This window comes from Chrysemys picta, chromosome 17, assembly GCF_011386835.1.
Source record: "Chrysemys picta bellii isolate R12L10 chromosome 17, ASM1138683v2, whole genome shotgun sequence".
Taxonomy (NCBI): domain Eukaryota; kingdom Metazoa; phylum Chordata; order Testudines; family Emydidae; genus Chrysemys; species Chrysemys picta.
In genome coordinates, this window is record NC_088807.1 from 23,516,661 (window position 1) to 23,533,852 (window position 17,192).

Sequence of the window (17,192 nt, forward strand, 5' to 3'; positions counted from 1 at the left end):
CGAGTGCCATCAAGCACCCCCGACCTAAGGGGGGGCGTGGAACGGAAGGGGCCTGGTGTAACTCCCACCAAGGAACTGGAGGGATGCGGGGGCATCCATGGGAACGGGGGTAGGTTCGAACTTCCCCGGGTCACTGGCTAAAGTGACCCTGCTCAGTTCGGTCTCGAAGGGGGGAGAGATGTGACGAACTGGGACTGTTCTTGCTGGGGTGTGTGAATGCTGACAGGGGAGTGTGACTAGGATGGTCTGCATCGGGGGATGGGAGCCGGCCCAAGGGAACATACCTGAGCTTGTAACATGAGAACCCAGGAGGGGGTTGGAGGTCAGATGACTCCGGGGCCGGGAAACTGAACAAAGGCTGTGGGAGGGGTCGCTGAGGGCAGGGTGCTGGAAGCAGGCTGGAAGGAGGCTGGAGAGATGGCTGGGAGGCAGAGATGGCTCTGACCCCCCAAGGGGGGTGGGCTGGCATGCCCTGGGACCCCAAGCTGGACCTAACTGAGGGGGGCCCTGTTGTCTGTGCCTGCAAGACCTGTCTTGGACTGTATTCCTGTCATCCAAATAAACCTTCTGCTTTACTGGCTGGCTGAGAGTCATGGTGAATCGCAGGAAGCCGGGGGTGCAGGGCCCTGAGTCCCCCAATACTCCGTGACAGAGGCGTTGAAGCGGAGGGGTTTGGCGTTGGAGCAGAGAGCATTTCGGAGGAGTTGAAGCGGAGGGGTTTGGCGCTGGAGCAGAGAGCAGTTCGCAGGAGTTGAAGGGGAGGGGTTTGGCGCTGGAGCAGAGAGCAGTTCGGAGGCGTTGAAGGGGAGGGGTTTGGCGCTGGAGCAGAGAGCAGTTCGGAGGAGTTGAAGCGGAGGGGTTTGGCGTTGGAGCAGAGAGCAGTTCGGAGGAGTTGAAGCGGAGGGGTTTGGCGCTGGAGCAGAGAGCAGTTCGGAGGAGTTGAAGCGGAGGGGTTTGGCGCTGGAGCAGAGAGCAGTTCGGAGGAGTTGAAGGGGAGGGGTTTGGCGCTGGAGCAGAGAGCAGTTCGGAGGAGTTGAAGCGGAGGGGTTTGGCGCTGGAGCAGAGAGCAGTTCGGAGGCGTTGAAGCGGAGGGGTTTGGCGCTGGAGCAGAGAGCAGTTCGGAGGCGTTGAAGCAAAGGGGTTTGGCGTTGGAGCAGAGAGCAGTTCGGAGGAGTTGAAGCGGAGGGGTTTGGCGCTGGAGCAGAGAGCAGTTCGGAGGAGTTGAAGCGGAGGGGTTTGGGGCTGGAGCAGAGAGCAGTTCGGAGGAGTTGAAGCGGAGGGGTTTGGCGCTGGAGCAGAGAGCAGTTCGGAGGGGTTGAAGGGGAGGGGTTTGGCGCTGGAGCAGAGAGCAGTTCGGAGGCGTTGAAGCGGAGGGGTTTGGCGCTGGAGCAGAGAGCAGTTCGGAGGCGTTGAAGCGGAGGGGTTTGGCGCTGGAGCAGAGAGCAGTTCGGAGGCGTTGAAGCGGAGGGGTTTGGCGGTGGCGCAGAGAGCAGTTCGGAGGGGTTGAAGGGGAGGGGTTTGGCGCTGGAGCAGAGAGCAGTTCGGAGGAGTTGAAGCGGAGGGGTTTGGCGCTGGAGCAGAGAGCAGTTCGGAGGAGTTGAAGGGGAGGGGTTTGGCGCTGGAGCAGAGAGCAGTTCGGAGGAGTTGAAGCGGAGGGGTTGGCGCTGGAGCAGAGAGCAGTTCGGAGGCGTTGAAGCGGAGGGGTTTGGCGCTGGAGCAGAGAGCAGTTCGGAGGCGTTGAAGCAAAGGGGTTTGGCGTTGGAGCAGAGAGCAGTTCGGAGGAGTTGAAGCGGAGGGGTTTGGCGCTGGAGCAGAGAGCAGTTCGGAGGGGTTGAAGGGGAGGGGTTTGGCGCTGGAGCAGAGAGCAGTTCGGAGGCGTTGAAGCGGAGGGGTTTGGCGCTGGAGCAGAGAGCAGTTCGGAGGCGTTGAAGCGGAGGGGTTTGGCGCTGGAGCAGAGAGCAGTTCGGAGGCGTTGAAGCGGAGGGGTTTGGCGCTGGAGCAGAGAGCAGTTCGGAGGCGTTGAAGCGGAGGGGTTTGGCGCTGGAGCAGAGAGCAGTTCGGAGGGGTTGAAGCGGAGGGGTTTGGCGCTGGAGCAGAGAGCAGTTCGGAGGAGTTGAAGGGGAGGGGTTTGGCGTTGGAGCAGAGAGCAGTTCGGAGGAGTTGAAGCGGAGGGGTTTGGCGCTGGAGCAGAGAGCAGTTCGGAGGCGTTGAAGCGGAGGGGTTTGGCGCTGGAGCAGAGAGCAGTTCGGAGGCGTTGAAGCGGAGGGGTTTGGCGCTGGAGCAGAGAGCAGTTAGGAGGCGTTGAAGCGGAGGGGTTTGGCGCTGGAGCAGAGAGCAGTTAGGAGGCGTTGAAGCGGAGGGGTTTGGCGCTGGAGCAGAGAGCAGTTAGGAGGCGTTGAAGCGGAGGGGTTTGGCGCTGGAGCAGAGAGCAGTTCGGAGGCGTTGAAGCGGAGGGGTTTGGCGCTGGAGCAGAGAGCAGTTCGGAGGCGTTGAAGCGGAGGGGTTTGGCGCTGGAGCAGAGAGCAGTTCGGAGGCGTTGAAGCGGAGGGGTTTGGCGCTGGAGCAGAGAGCAGTTCGGAGGCGTTGAAGCGGAGGGGTTTGGCGCTGGAGCAGAGAGCAGTTCGGAGGCGTTGAAGCGGAGGGGTTTGGCGCTGGAGCAGAGAGCAGTTCGGAGGCGTTGAAGCGGAGGGGTTTGGCGCTGGAGCAGAGAGCAGTTCGGAGGCGTTGAAGCGGAGGGGTTTGGCGCTGGAGCAGAGAGCAGTTCGGAGGAGTTGAAGGGGAGGGGTTTGGCGTTGGAGCAGAGAGCAGTTCGGAGGAGTTGAAGCGGAGGGGTTTGGCGCTGGAGCGGAGAGCAGTTCGGAGGAGTTGAAGCGGAGGGGTTTGGCGCTGGAGCGGAGAGCAGTTCGGAGGCGTTGAAGCGGAGGGGTTTGGCGCTGGAGCAGAGAGCAGTTAGGAGGCGTTGAAGGGGAGGGGTTTGGCGCTGGAGCAGAGAGCAGTTTGGAGGCGTTGAAGCGGAGGGGTTTGGCGCTGGAGCAGAGAGCAGTTCGGAGGAGTTGAAGCGGAGGGGTTTGGCGCTGGAGCAGAGAGCAGTTCGGAGGCGTTGAAGCGGAGGGGTTTGGCGTTGGAGCAGAGAGCAGTTCGGAGGCGTTGAAGCGGAGGGGTTTGGCGTTGGAGCAGAGAGCAGTTTGGAGGAGTTGAAGCGGAGGGGTTTGGCGTTGGAGCAGAGAGCAGTTTGGAGGAGTTGAAGCGGAGGGGTTTGGCGCTGGAGCAGAGAGCAGTTTGGAGGAGTTGAAGCGGAGGGGTTTGGGGCTGGAGCAGAGAGCAGTTTGGAGGCGTTGAAGCGGAGGGGTTTGGCGCTGGAGCAGAGAGCAGTTCGGAGGAGTTGAAGCGGAGGGGTTTGGCGCTGGAGCAGAGAGCAGTTCGGAGGAGTTGAAGCGGAGGGGTTTGGCGCTGGAGCAGAGAGCAGTTTGGAGGCGTTGAAGCGGAGGGGTTTGGCGGTGGCGCAGAGAGCAGTTCGGAGGGGTTGAAGCGGAGGGGTTTGGGGCTGGAGCAGAGAGCAGTTCGGAGGAGTTGAAGCGGAGGGGTTTGGCGCTGGAGCAGAGAGCAGTTTGGAGGCGTTGAAGCAAAGGGGTTTGGCGCTGGAGCAGAGAGTATTTCGGAGGCGTTGAAGCGGAGGGGTTTGGCGCTGGAGCAGAGAGCAGTTTGGAGGAGTTGAAGCAGAGGGGTTTGGCGCTGGAGCAGAGAGCAGTTTGGAGGCGTTGAAGCGGAGGGGTTTGGCGGTGGCGCAGAGAGCAGTTCGGAGGCGTTGAAGCGGAGGGGTTTGGCGCTGGAGCAGAGAGCAGTTTGGAGGAGTTGAAGCGGAGGGGTTTGGCGTTGGAGCAGAGAGCAGTTTGGAGGAGTTGAAGCGGAGGGGTTTGGCGTTGGAGCAGAGAGCAGTTCGGAGGAGTTGAAGCGGAGGGGTTTGGCGCTGGAGCAGAGAGCAGTTTGGAGGAGAGCAGTTTGGAGGGAAGCAGAGGAGACTTTGGAGAAATGCTGTGGTGGGGCCAGAAGACCAAGACTCTAGGTAAAGGGAAACCCGGCTTGTGCAGAGCCGAGGGACTCCACAGGCAGAAGGGATTGGGAGAAACCTTGCCCAAGCAGAGAGAGGGCAGGAAGCCCCCCATACTGAAGGACTGGAGAGGGAAGGAGCGCAAGGGAAGGAATCGCTGGCTCAGGTGTTTGCCGCTATCCCTAGGGCCCCTGGGCTGGGACCTGGAGTAGGGGGCGGGGCCGGGTCCCTCCCTCTTCAAACTCCCCTTCTCTGGGATACTAGTAGGACAGTTAATACCCCAGATCAGGGGCGAGAAACGACGCCCTGAACCAACCCGCAAGAAGAGAAACCGTGGGACCCATCAGAGTAGTGCTGGCAATTTGCCACATCAGAATCTGTCTTTTGCAGCTAATAAACTTGTTTTTGTTGTCTCTAAAACCAATTTGTGGAATTTGTAACTGGGGGGCGAAACGCTGTGCGGATCTTCCTCCCCATTGCGGGAGGGGGCGGATTTCCGGAGCTTGCGCTGTGCAGGTCTCTGTGCAACACAATTTGGGGTTTGCACCCCAGAGGGGGTGAGCACTGGGGTGCTGGGCTATTCCCTAGCTGAAGGCTTCCCACGCAGAGCTGATCTCCGTGTCTGTCTTTCTGCGGCTGGGCGTGTCCCTACCTGCGTGGGCTGGAGGAGGCTTGAGGGCCTGGCTTAGCAGGACAGGGTGAGGGAGCCCAGGCTGGTGGAACAGGCGGGCTCAGTGGTACCCCAGTACATCACGTGGCACCCCGCAGTGGGGGAGGCGACTCGTCACAGACCCCACTCACCTCCCGGAGCTGGACTCGAACCCAGGAGTCCTGGCTCCCAGCCCCACGCCCCTCCGCTCTAACCATTCAACAGATGGAGACGGTCCCATCACTCAGGACACTCCTATGAGAAGTTGTCCGATGTAGGTTATTGGCTGCTCCGTGTGGGGCTCTGAATCCCGCCAGCCCAGCTCCAATCGCCCCCGATCTCCCCAGCGCAGCCCGCACCAGCCGGGGGTCCCAGGTGCCCACTCCTCGGCCGACCAGCCAGGTCCTGGTGAGTGGATCCCAATGGCAGCCTGTGGCCACCGGCTGAGCTCCTCTAGCCAGATGTCCCACTGCGCAGTGGGGAGAGATCGGCGTTGATCCCGATCCACTGGGGCAGGAAGGCGGCTGCAGGTTTGAAGATCTTGAGGAAGGGGGAGTCGGGGAGGGTGTAGTTGGCCAAGTAGATGGTCTCCCCCCCAGCCAGGTAACCGGCCCAGATGCCGAAGGTCCCGATGGTCATGATTGTGTGGTTGCAATGGACCAAGAGAGCAAAGTCCCTCCCCGGCGACGACTCTTTCCCGTCCCCTGAGAAATACACATCCCCCCGCGAGGCGTTGATGTTCTCCCGGCACCACTCCATCCCGTTGCTGGTCACCACGAAGACCGGCTCCTGGTACTTGGCCCGGAAGTAGCCCATGGCCTTCTCCAGGTAGGCCTTGTCCGCCAGCACCCCCTTCCAGTGCTTGGCCATCTCCTGGATGTAATCCCCCCTCCGGACGTGGACGCCCACGTAGGTCACATTCCGGCGCTGCCCACGCAGCCCGGCCAGGTACTGGTTGGCCTCCTTCTTGACGTGGTCGTGGAAGGAGAATTCCTGGAGGATCTCCTGCCGGAGGTGGTGGTAGAAGGTCCAGGAGCAGGGGTAGCCCATCAGCCGGACGTATTTCCCCTCGATGTGCCCGTACTCCTCCGACATCCAGTCGTGGAGCTCATAGTCCTTCCATGGGACGCTCTGGACCATGTCGCCGGGGATCACGGGCAGGGTGATGCGGAAGAGCGGCGCCAGCTGCCAGTGCATCTCGGGGAGGATGTAGGCCTGGCGCCCGTTCATCTTGGCCAGGGCGTAGAGGGTGGCGTATTCCCCCATCTGGTTCCCCAGGCGCCCGGCGGAGTTCACGGTCCACATGCCCTGCTCCGTGGGGAGGGACGGGGACCCCTCCATTACATTCATGGAGGGGAGCCTCTGCTTTGTGGAGGGGAACCGGCTGCTTACGTGGATGAGGAAGGAGAAGGTCATGATGGCCAGCAGGCAGACGGTCACCTTGAGGAGCGTCCGGAAGGGGACCCAGGAGCCCGGGGCAGTCATGGCTCCCAGCGATGATGAGGGAAGGAGATCCCAGCCTGGGGGAGGGGGGTGAATAGAAGGGAAAGTGTGTGTGGGGGAACAGGGGAGGGAGGAAAGGGGGGGGGGTGGATAGGCGGGTGGTTAGAGGAGAAGGGGGAGGGGCTCTTCCTGGCCCAGGTACCTCTGTTCCCAAAAGGCCTCCGGCTGCCAGCAGAGCCCCGCCCCTGAGCTGCCCCGCCCCCACGCCAGCCGAGGGGCCGGTGACCCCAGCTCCAGCAGGACGCGTGTTGTTGGGGGGAGCAGAGCCACTGCTTGATCCCGGATCGGCCCCTTCAGCTACAACCCAGCCCAGGGGCAGGCGAGAACAGTCAGAGCAACAGTGTTTCCACCCCCACCCCCCCGCCAGCTCGGCTGGTGCCCCTCCAGCCTGATCAGCAGCCCCCCCTGCTGAGAGAGAACCCAGGTGTCCTGGCTCCCAGCCCCCTGCTCTAACCACTGGACCCCACTCCCCTCCCAGAGCCAGGGAGAGAACCCAGGAGTCCTGGTGCTCCCACGGGGTGGGACGGACGGGCCGAAGCAGGGAGCGGTGTCTTGACCTGGGGATGTTGTGGGGGAGTTTTCCATTGGTGCTGGGATCTCGGGGGGCGGGGGGGCTGGGGCCAGGTGACACCTTCGGCTGGAGTGGGAGGCTGAGGGAGGCAGCGGGAAGGGGTTTGAGTTTGGAGCCGGCTGAGGAAATGGGGGGAGGACCAGAACCGGGGTCTGGGCTCCCTACCCCCCAAGATGGACCTGACTGGGGGGGTCCTGTTGTCTGTACCCACAAGCTCTGGTTTGGACTGTGTTCCTGTCGGCTAATAAACCTTCTGTGTTACTGGCCGGCTGCAAGTCCCGGTGAATCGCAGGAAGTGAGGGGTGCGGGGCCCTGTCTCCCCCACAGTCTGGGACACGGGGTATCAGACTGGGGGGGGCAGTGAGAGATGTGGGGTTGGGGGAATAGACGGGTGGGTGGAGGGGATGGAAGGAGGGAAGGGGATGCCGGGATGGTAGAAATGGAGGGGAGGGGAGGAGGAAATGGGGGAGGGGACGCAGGGAGGGGGAAATGGAGGCAGAAGAGGAGGGAGGAAGTAGTCCCCAGCGGAGGAGTGCGGCGCAGGGTGGGAGGTTTCCGAGCCGACAGGCAGGACAGGAGCGAAGCCGGGTTGGGCCAGGCCGAGGGAGTCTGGGGTCCGAAGGGATCTGGGGGCCGAGCTGGGGTGACGCCCCCCTGCCCTCTCCCCGGGGCCTGCGGCCGAGGTCCCAGCCCTGGGTCTCTGGGCCCAGCTGCACCAGGCCTGTCGCCACCCCCGGACGGACGGTTTGGGGAAGTCGAGCCAGGCCAGTGTCAGCACCCCACGCCCCGGTCCCACAGCACTCAGAGCAGGGGGGGCTGGGAGCCAGGACTCCTGGGTTCTCACCCCGGCTCTGGCAATGAGGCGATTCCCCTTCAAAGCTGCCGGGCTCCAACCCTCCTCCCCCAGCTCTCGGGGCCCCGTCCCCATCCTCCCCCCGCCCCCGTCTCTGTTCCCCGGGTCAGGTCGCCCGCTGCCGTGCGAGCGAGCTGCTCTGCAGGGGTGACATCCTGCCACAGCTTCCTGAGCCAGCGCCCGGGCCGGAGCTCGACGTGAGGAAGTGTCACCGCCGGTAGGGGAGGCATTACTCACCCCATTCGCCCGGGGGGGTGTTTCTTGATGCTTTTCGCAGCCCCGCTCAGCGCAGACAGGGGGGCGTCCCGCGTCCCCACAGGCTCCTGGCAGCTCCGGGCCCCCCGACATTCAGCCCCTGAGTCGCACACGTGGGAACGCCCGGCTGACGCGTTTCCTGTCTACAGCTGGCTTCCTCCACCGGCTCCGGCGCGCCGGCTGCAGCCATTGGCCTCTCTCGGACGAGCGCAGCTGGGACGCGTCTGGCCGCAAAGGAGGGACCAGAAGATACATCAGGATGGAATCATAGACTATCAGGGCTGGAAGGGACCTCAGGAGGTTCTAGTCCCACCCCCTGCTCAAAGCAGGACCAATCCCCAGACACATTTTGGCCCCAAATCCCTAAGTGGCCCCCTCCAGGATTGAACTCACAACCCTGGGTTTAGCAGGCCAATGCTCAAACCACTCTCTGGGCTCGCGCCGCTTCACGCGTGGGCTTCGGGCCCCAGGCCCAGAGCGCCAGACTCGCTAGCACAGCTGGCAGGGCTGGCCCCAGGGGGGCACTGGGCTGCAGGGACTGGGGCAGGGGGCCAGCAGGGGGCGCTGGGCTGTGGGGAGCGGGATGGGGGTCAGTACAGGGCGCTGGGCCGTTGGGGGAGCTGCAGGGGAGGGGCGGGGGCTCAGTGGGGGCGCTGGGCTGCGGGGAGTGGGGGGTTTGGCAGGGAGCGCTGGGCTGCGGGGGGGGCGGGGGGCTCAGCTGGGGGTGCTGGGCTGCGGGGGGGGCTCAGCTGGGGGGGGAGGGGTGGGGGGCGCTGGTCTACAGGGGGGAGAGGTGACAGGCCTCGGCGGGGGGGGGGGCAGCAGGGGGCGGGGCTATAGGGACCTGGGCGGGGGTCCTGACCCGATGAATGGAGCTGCCTGGTTCTCAGTGCCCCCCCCCCCGTCTGACGCGGCTCCGGCTGCCCGCAGAGCCCCATGGCCGGGTGTCGGCCCCACCCCGGGGACCCGGCCCAGGACAGGACCCCGCAGCGCCGCGGGACCTGTGTCTGGGCGGGGCTGGCAGGGGCTGCAGGGCGGGGGTGAGGCGCACGGGGGGGGGGCAGGTCGGGAATGAGGCGCGGGGGGGAGGGCTGCAGGGCGGGGGTGAGGCGCACGGGGGGGGGGGGCAGGTCGGGAATGAGGCGCGGGGGGGAGGGCTGCAGGGCGGGGGGGAGGCGCACGGGGGGGCAGGGTGGGGGCGAGGCGCAGAGGGGGGTGGGGGGGTTGTAGGGCGGGGGGGGCTGCAGGGCCGGGGTGAGGCGCGGGGGGGGCGCAGAGGGGGGTCGGGGGGGCGCAGAGGGGGGTGGGGGGGCTGTAGGGCGGGGGCGAGGCGCAGAGGGGGGTGGGGGGGTTGTAGGGCCGGGGTGAGGCGCGGGGGGGGCTGCAGGGCCGGGGTGAGGCGCGGGGGGGGGCGCAGAGGGGGGTGGGGGGGGCGGCAGGGCGGGGGCGAGCCGCACCCTCCCAGGACCGTGTCGCTGGGCGTTGGGCTGCGGGTGGCGAGTCAATATTTGCTGAGATTGGCCGGGCGGTGGCCAGGGCGTGGTGCGGGGGGAGGGGCTCACAGCAGCTTGGGGCCCCCCCAGCAGCTTCTCACCCCCCTCCCGCTCCTTCCCCCGCCGCCCAGCGCCCCTCACCTCGGATGCTCCTCGCCGCCCCGGCCCCTCCCCCCGCGCCGCCCCCCCCCCCACATGGTTTCCGACACTTTCACTTTCGATCCCATCCGAGTAGCTGTGAGCGGCGGGTCAGTCCGGGGGGTTGGGGGCCGCGGCTGCGTTTTGGGGGGTCTGAGCCGGGCACCCCCGCACGATCCCCGGAGAGGTGAGGGGGGGCGGCACAGACCGAGGGGGGTGGGGAGGGGGAGCAGCCCCCCCAAGACACAGACAGCGGGGAGCGGAGGGGGAGCAGCCCCCCAGGACACAGACAGCGGGGGGGGGGAGCAGCCCCCAGGGCACGGACGGCGGGGGGGGCAGGGAGGGGGAGCGCCCCACTGCACAGACAACGGGGGGGGGCTCTGGTCTGGGTGATGCACGTGGTTCCCGTTACGGTAACTATTCTGGGTGCGACAGGGGTGGGGAGCTGGCTCCGATCCTGCGCCAATCGCTGGCCCTGTCCCCCCCCCCCCCCCAGCCCTGCCGGTGCCCCTCACTCCCGACCCGCAGCCCCCTGCCCGCCCAACTCTGCCCCCCCCAGCCCTGCCGGTGCCCCTCACTCCTAGGGGGACCAGATGTCCTGATTTTCTAGGGACAGTCCCAATTTTTGGGTCTTTTTCTTATAAAAGCTCCTATTTCCCCCCGCCCCGTCCTGATTTTTCACACTTGCTGTCTGCTCACCCTACTCACTCCCGACCCGCAGCCCCTGGCCAGTCCTGCCCCCCCTCCCAGCCCTGCCGGTGCCCCTCACTCCCGACCTGCAGCCCTGTCCCTCCCCCTGCTCTCCTGGTGCCCCTCACTCCCGACCCGCAGCCCCTCCTAGCCCAGTCCTGTCCCCCCCCAGCCCTGCCAGTGCCCCTCACTCCCGACCCGCAGCCCCTGCCAGCCCAGCCCTGCTCCCCCCAGCCCTGCCACTGCCCCTCACTCCCGACCCACAGCCCCTGCCAGCCCAGCCCTGCTCCCCCCAGCCCTGCCGGTGCCCCTCACTCCCGACCGCAGCTCGCTGCCAGCCCAGCCCTGAACCCCCCAGCTCTGCCGGTGCCCCTCACTCCCGACCCACAGCCCCTGCCAGCCCAGCCCTGCTCCCCCAGCCCTGCCGGTGCCCCTCACTCCCGACCGCAGCTCGCTGCCAGCCCAGGTCTCACACCTGCCCTTTCGTGGACCCCCTCAGCTCCCACACCGAGTGCCCCCCTCCAGCATGCCTGCCGCCCACCCCCCAGTGAGGAGATGAATTGGCGCCATGCGCCCCCCGACGCCCCACCCCCACCCGGAGCCTCCGTGGTGAGTGGGGGGAAGGGGGGGTCTGGGTTGAGGTAGATCAGGGTTGGTTTGGTTGAGGGGAGTTGGGGTTAGCCAGGGGCTGCGGGGAGATCTTGGCTGGCAGGGAACAGCCTTGGGGGGAGGCTGGGGGCATGGGCTGCAGGGGGGACTTGGGGGGGATTGGGGCTGCTTGGGGGGGCGTTGGGGAATGCCGGGGGGGCTGGCTGGGAGGGATCTGAGGTTGCGGGGAAGGGCCTGGGGGGGATGGGCTGACTCGGGGAGAGGGGAGGGGGTGATGGGGCTGGGCTGGCTGGGGGGGTGGGGGGAGCTGGGCTGGCTGGGGGGGGGTTGGGGAATGACGGGGGGGCTGGCTGGGAGGGATCTGAGCTTGCAGGGAAGGGCCTGGGGGGGATGGGCTGGCTAGGGGGGTGGGGGGGGGATGGGCTGGCTGGGGGGGGTTGGGGAATGCCGGGGGGGGGGGCGCTGCCTGGGAGGGATCTGAACTTGCAGGGAAGGGCCTGGGGGAGTCCTTGACTCACATCTGCCCCCCCCCAGGTCCCCCTCTTACTGCTGCTGGTCCTGGTCCCCCCGGGCCGCGGCTGCGTCTTCTCGTTCCATCCACTGAGCACGACGTTCTCCATGGCCATCGACGAGCTGGTGAGCGATGCCCCCGTTGGGCCCCCAGGAGCCCCCCATCACCCCCCCAAGCACAGCCCCGCCCCCAACTCACCCCCCCTTCTTCTCTCCTTCAGACCCAACATCTGCTCCACGATTATCCCGTCTCGATGCCGTCAAACCTGGAACCGGTAAGAGAAAGGGGGGTCCCCCCGATATCCAGAGCCCCCTCCCCCATCAGCCAAGACTCCTCCCCCCATAGTCCCTCTAACGCCCCCCCCCCCCCCCACGTTTCTCCCCAGGACGCCTGGTGTGCCGAGCTGTGGCGGATCCATTTCCTGGCGGCGGAGCTGGGGCACATGGGGGGCGTCGCGGGCACGGCCCTGCAGCCCTTCGTGGCAAATGTGACCAAGCAGGTCCAATTCGTCAAGGAATGCGCCATCACCGTAAGCGCCAGCGGGGGGGGGTATGGGAGGGGTCATGTCCCCTCTAGGGGGCGCCGGCTCCCATCCACCCTCAGGGCGGGGACTGGCTGGCTCAGGGGGGCGGGGAATGGGGCCCGGGGCCTGTCCCCTCTAGGTGTGTGGTGGTGGTGGGGGTCGGGCTCCAGGGACTCCTCCCCCCCAGTGCAATGACACCTGCCCCCCCACCTCTGCCCCCCAGGACGCCGTGGGCTGCGTGGGGCGGGAACGCACCAACGTGTCGCGGATGCTGAGCGCCCTGAACGGCCACCTGGTGGCACTGAGTAGCAAAATGCTGCGTCAGGCGGGGCCGGTCAACTTCACTAACTGCACCTCTGTCCGCTGCCAGCCAGGTACCCCCCTGAGACCCCCCCGGTCCTCGCGACCCCTGTCCGCTGCCAGCCAGGTACCCCCCCTGAGACCCCCCCCCCGGTCCTCGCGACCCCCGTCCGCTGCCAGCCAGGTACCCCCCTGAGACTCCCCCCCCCGGTCCTCGCGACTCCCGTCCGCTGCCAGCCAGGTACCCCCCTGAGACCCCCCCCGGTCCTCGCGACCCCCGTCCGCTGCCAGCCAGGTACCCCCCTGAGACCCCCCCCGGTCCTCGCGACCCCCGTCCGCTGCCAGCCAGGTACCCCCCTGAGACCCCCCCGGTCCTCGCGACCCCTGTCCGCTGCCAGCCAGGTACCCCCCTGAGACTCCCCCGGTCCTCGCGACCCCTGTCCGCTGCCAGCCAGGTACCCCCCTGAGACACCCCCGGTCCTCGCGACCCCCGTCCGCTGCCAGCCAGGTACCCCCCTGAGACCCCCCCGGTCCTCGTGACCCCTGTCCGCTGCCAGCCAGGTACCCCCGAGCCCTCCCTGAGGACCCCCCCCGGACCTCCCGTCCGCTGCCACCCAGATACCCCCCCGAACCCCCTGAGACCCCCCCCCCGGTTCTCCCATCTGCTGCCAGCCAGGTACCCCCCGAACCCTCCTGAGACCCCCCCGGTCCTCCCGACCCCCATCCACTGCCAGCCAGGTACCCCCCCGAACCCCCTGAGATCCCCCCTGGTTCTCCCATCTGCTGCCAGCCAGGTACCCCCCGAACCCTCCTGAGACCCCCCCGGTCCTCCCGACCCCCGTCCACTGCCAGCCAGGTACCCCCCCGAACCCCACCTGAGACCCCCCCCCCCCCCGATCCTCCCGACCCCTGTCCGCTGCCAGCCAGGCACCCCTCCTGAGACTCCCCCGGTCCTTGAGACCCCTGTCCGCTGCCAGCCAGGTTACCCCCCCGAACTCCCCCTGAGACCCCCCCCGGTCCTCCCGACCCTCGTCTGCTGCCAGCCAGGTAGCCCCCGAGCCCTCCCTGAGGACCCCCCCGGACCTCCCGTCCGCTGCCAGCCAGATACCCCCCGAACCCCCTGAGACCCCCCGGTTCTCCCATCTGCTGCCAGCCAGGTACCCCCCGAACCCTCCTGAGACCCCCCCGGTCCTCCCGACCCCCGTCCACTGCCAGCCAGGTACCCCCCCGAACCCCACCTGAGACCCCCCCCCGGTCCTCCCGACCCCTGTCCGCTGCCAGCCAGGTTACCCCCCCGAACTCCCCCTAAGACCCCCCTGGTCCTCCCGTCCACTGCCAGCCAGGTACCCCTCTGAGACCCCCCCGGTCCTCCCAACCCCCATCCGCTGCCAGCCAGGTACCCCCTGAGCCCTCCCTGAGGACCCCCCCCCCCCGGACCTCCCGTCCGCTGCCAGCCAGGTACCCCCCGAACCCTCCTGAGACCCCCCCTGGTCCTCCCGAGCCCCGAGCGCTGCCAGCCTGGTACCCCCCTGAGACCCCCCTGGTCGTCCCGTCCGCTGCCAGCCAGGTACCCCCTGAGTCCCCCCTGAGATCCCCCCCGGTCCTCCCGACCCCTGTCCATGGCCCGCTCCCCCAACCCCTCCTGCTCCCCTAGCCACTGCACCTGCAGTTGTTGCCAGCCAGGTACCCACTGGTGGCCCCTGGCTCCCCCGGCCCCACCAACCCTCTGGCATCCCCCCCACACCCCTATCAAGCCCCCCTACTGCACACACACACACCCCGGTTGGCCTCGCATCCACTGCCATCCAGGTACAGCCCCCCTCCCCCCCCCCGGACCTATCTTCGCTGCCAATCTGGCACCTCCTCCAACCCCCCCTTCCCTCATCCCCTTCACTGCCCTCAACCTCCAATACCCCGCTCCATCCTGCCCCCCACACAGCCCCCCTTTCAGCGGGGAATCACCCCTCCCTTCTCTCCCCACATTCTCCGTGTCCCCCCAGCAGCCCCGGCTCTGCTGCCCGCGCCGCTCGGGCTCCCGCAGCCCGGCTTCTCCAGCCAGAAGCAGCCGGGGACCCAGGCATCCGGGGCCGGCTCCTTGCACCAGAACCACCTGCCGGTGCTGCTTCTTCTGGTGCCCATCCTGGGGTCTCTGGCCTTCGTGTGGCAGCGTCAGAGGAGGCTCCGTGGCCAGGTAGGGGGCGGAAGGGACGAGGCTCCTGGCGGGTGGGAGGGAGGGCAGATCCCGGGACTCCTGCAGCCGCTTCTTCCCTCTCTCCCCCCAGGGGACCCAGGAGTCCGAGCGGTCGGACACCTGAACAAGCAGGGTGCAGGAGCGGATAGGAAAGAGATGGCTCAGGTATAAACCCCCCTCCCCCCAACACATGTGGGGTGTGGGCCCTTTTCCGGGGGACAGTCTCGGGAAGGGCAGTGGGGTCTAGTGGTCAGAGCAGGGGGGGCTGGGAGCCAGGACTCCTGGGTTCTCTCCCTGTCTCTGGGAGGAGAGTGGGGTCTAGTGGTTAGAGCGGGGGTGAGCCTGGAGCCAGGACTCCTGGGTTCCGTTTCTCTCTACTCTCTCCCCTTTTCCCCATCTCCTCCCAGGACCCCCGGAGTCACGGTCGGTCCCGCTGCTCTGGATTCTGCGATGCGGGCGGCCAGCACTGGTGCAGGCCGGGGCCGCCGGAGCCGGACGCTGCTTTTCACACGCCACTGCCACCAGCCAAGCAGAGGGTGGAATCGGCCGCGCCTCTCAACGGACTGCAGAGCTGAGCCCGGAGGCCGGCTCCCCACAGGCCGCGGGGCCGGCATCTGCCCCCAGGAGGCGCTGTGCAGCGCCAACCCAGCCCCACGGCCCCCGCTGTCTGGACCTTGTATCTGCAGCACCGGGGAAGCCGGAGATGGATTTTTCCTTTGTATTAAGCCGTGTTTCGTCGAGCCGCCTCCAGGGCTGGAGCGGGGACCGGGGTCTGCGGGGACAGATGGCCCACCAGGAATAGGCGAAAGACCTCCCCCCCCCCACAACAGGCCCCGAAATGTCACTGGAAACCAATGGATTTGCCTTTGTGCCAAGATGCAGCTCCTCTGGGGTGGAGCGTGGGGGGCTGGTTATACAAGGACCCTTTGCCCGGGTGGGACCCGGATGCCTGAGTTCCCGCCCTGACGCCAGGGGAGGAGCACTGTGGCCAAGTGGGAATTATTCATAATATTTTGTATGAATATTGTGTCTGCCTCAGTTTCCCCATGTGCTGCGTGGTTGAGTGGGAGGCACAGACCCAGGTGTGACCTATGAGCCCCCCCCATGCCCAGGGAGGGGCCCAGAAGACAATGGCCCTGCCCACTGCCGCTGCGCCCAGACCCCCCAACAACCCCCTTGTGCTCCCCCCACTGGCCAAGTCACTCCCGAGCCTGGAGCTGGGAGGCCTGGTTCCCTCGGGGGGGGGGGGTCTGCCTGCCTCCAGGGCCCATCCTGGGGCATTCACTGCGGGGGGCACCCAGCCTGACCCAGGGGAGGGGGCTGCAGGCAAGGGTGGGTCCTAGGGGGCAGGAAGCCAAGGGGCTCACCCCACTGAGAAAGCGACCCCGAGGGGGCTGCAGGGACCCCCCTGGGGCTGGGCCAGGCCCGGGGAGAGCACCGGGCCTGTGGGTCCCCCAGACAGCCCCTCTGGGATTATACAGGGATCCGGCACTGGGGCAAGTCCCATCAAGTGGGGTTGGGGGCTGTTTGCCATCCTTTGGCGTCTGCTGCCCCCTGGTGGCGGATGTGGCTAGTGCACCTCTGAGCCAGGCTAGGGGTCCTATGGGGGGTCCCCCCCCCGTACCCTGGGTCTGATCATTGGAGCTGGGTTTATGGGTCTGGGTGTTCTCAGGCCCCCAAATGACACCCCACAATCAGGGGGGCTCCCCTGCCCCCTGAAATTTCTCCTGGCTGATTTCATACTGTCCCACTTTGGGCGGGGGGGGGGGGGGGGAGCTAGGACTCCTGGGTTCTCTACCTGGTCCTGGGAGGGGAGCGGAGTCTAGTGGTTACAGCCAGCAAAACACTGCCTCCCAAATCCTCATCCCCCCCCATCCCATGACTGACCCCCCCCTTCCCTGCGGCCACCTCCCCATCACCCCGCCCCTCCCCCCCTAATCCTGTTACCCCCCCATCCTCCCAAGTCGGTTGATTAAACCCAGGAGTGGGGGGGGCACCGTCTGGCTCTCCCAGCCCCCCCTTCATTCCCTCCCTTTAATCCCCCCCGCTCCGAGTTCTTCCCTGGACGCTTGACGTCGCTGGCTGACGGGGGCCACTAAGCCGCTGGGGGGGGGGGCAGAGGGGGAGCCATACACCCCCCCCCCGGCCTCTGCTGGCACCAGTTCCCCCAGCGCCTCCGGACCAGACGGGCGCCAGCCCCAGGTAAGGCCTGTCCAGGGGGCTGGAGGGATAGCCGGAGGGGGGGAGGGAGGGGTGCGTTGGGGGGTAGTAGGGTGCATCCTGCCCAAACCCACACATGGCTCTATAGGGGGCGCTGCTAGGCCCCTTCCCTTCCAGCAGAGTGTCTCTGTGGGCCCAGAGCCAGGATGCCTGGGTTCTCTCCCCAGCTCTGGGAAGGGAGTGGGGTCTAGTGGTTAGAGCAGGGGGGTGGGCTGGGTGTCAGGACTCCTGGGTTCTCTCCCTGGCTCTGGGTAGGGAAGAGGGGTCTAGTGGTTAGAACAGAGTTGGGGGCGGGGGGCGCTGGGAGCCAGGACTCCTGGGTTCTGTCCAGCAGGGGGCAGCCATGCCCGCAAGGCGAACTTCTACATCTGGGGTGTTCCCCTTTAGGGGGCGCCGACTCCCACCCAGCCCCAGCATAGTCCCACTCTGAGAAGATCTATTTTTATTTCTTGTGTCCATGGTCTCCTGCCCCTGGGGTCGGAAATGCCCCCGCCCGGTCACCCTCCCGGGGGGGGGGATTATGTTCCTGCTGCCTCCTCTCCCGTTATTTTATTGTGAAGATGATTTAATGCCGCGCGAAAAGAAATTGAAAAATCCTCTACGGTAATATGGATTAACGGGGGGGGGGGGGGGGGGGG

General features: G+C 66.8%; 2 protein-coding genes across 6 annotated transcripts; one reads left to right on the forward strand and one right to left on the reverse strand.

Moving 5' to 3' along the window:
• Window positions 1-5,010: 5,010 nt before the first annotated feature.
• LOC101950859 (galactoside alpha-(1,2)-fucosyltransferase 2-like) lies at window positions 5,011-8,498 on the reverse strand. The gene has a single exon (XM_065571080.1). It carries the CDS (start codon window positions 6,180-6,182, stop codon window positions 5,151-5,153), a length of 1,032 nt encoding a protein of 343 aa, XP_065427152.1. The 5' UTR covers window positions 6,183-8,498; the 3' UTR covers window positions 5,011-5,150.
• Window positions 8,499-8,777: 279 nt separating this feature from the next.
• Window positions 8,778-15,361, forward strand: FLT3LG (fms related receptor tyrosine kinase 3 ligand). Of its 5 annotated transcripts, XM_065571076.1 has the most exons (9): window positions 8,779-8,919; window positions 10,700-10,809; window positions 11,344-11,445; window positions 11,541-11,594; window positions 11,706-11,849; window positions 12,067-12,217; window positions 14,144-14,334; window positions 14,426-14,499; window positions 14,742-14,877. In XM_065571076.1, the coding sequence occupies exons 2-8, from the start codon at window positions 10,756-10,758 to the stop codon at window positions 14,456-14,458; spliced, it is 729 nt and encodes a 242-aa protein (XP_065427148.1). In that variant the 5' UTR covers window positions 8,779-8,919; window positions 10,700-10,755; the 3' UTR covers window positions 14,459-14,499; window positions 14,742-14,877. The 5 variants fall into 5 exon arrangements, with proteins under 5 accessions (XP_065427146.1, XP_065427148.1, XP_065427145.1 ...); XM_065571074.1 differs by lacking the exon at window positions 14,426-14,499 and having other exon boundaries at window positions 8,778-8,919; window positions 14,147-14,334; window positions 14,742-15,361; XM_065571073.1 differs by lacking the exon at window positions 14,426-14,499 and having other exon boundaries at window positions 8,781-8,919; window positions 14,742-15,361.
• The last annotated feature ends 1,831 nt before the right edge of the window (window positions 15,362-17,192 follow it).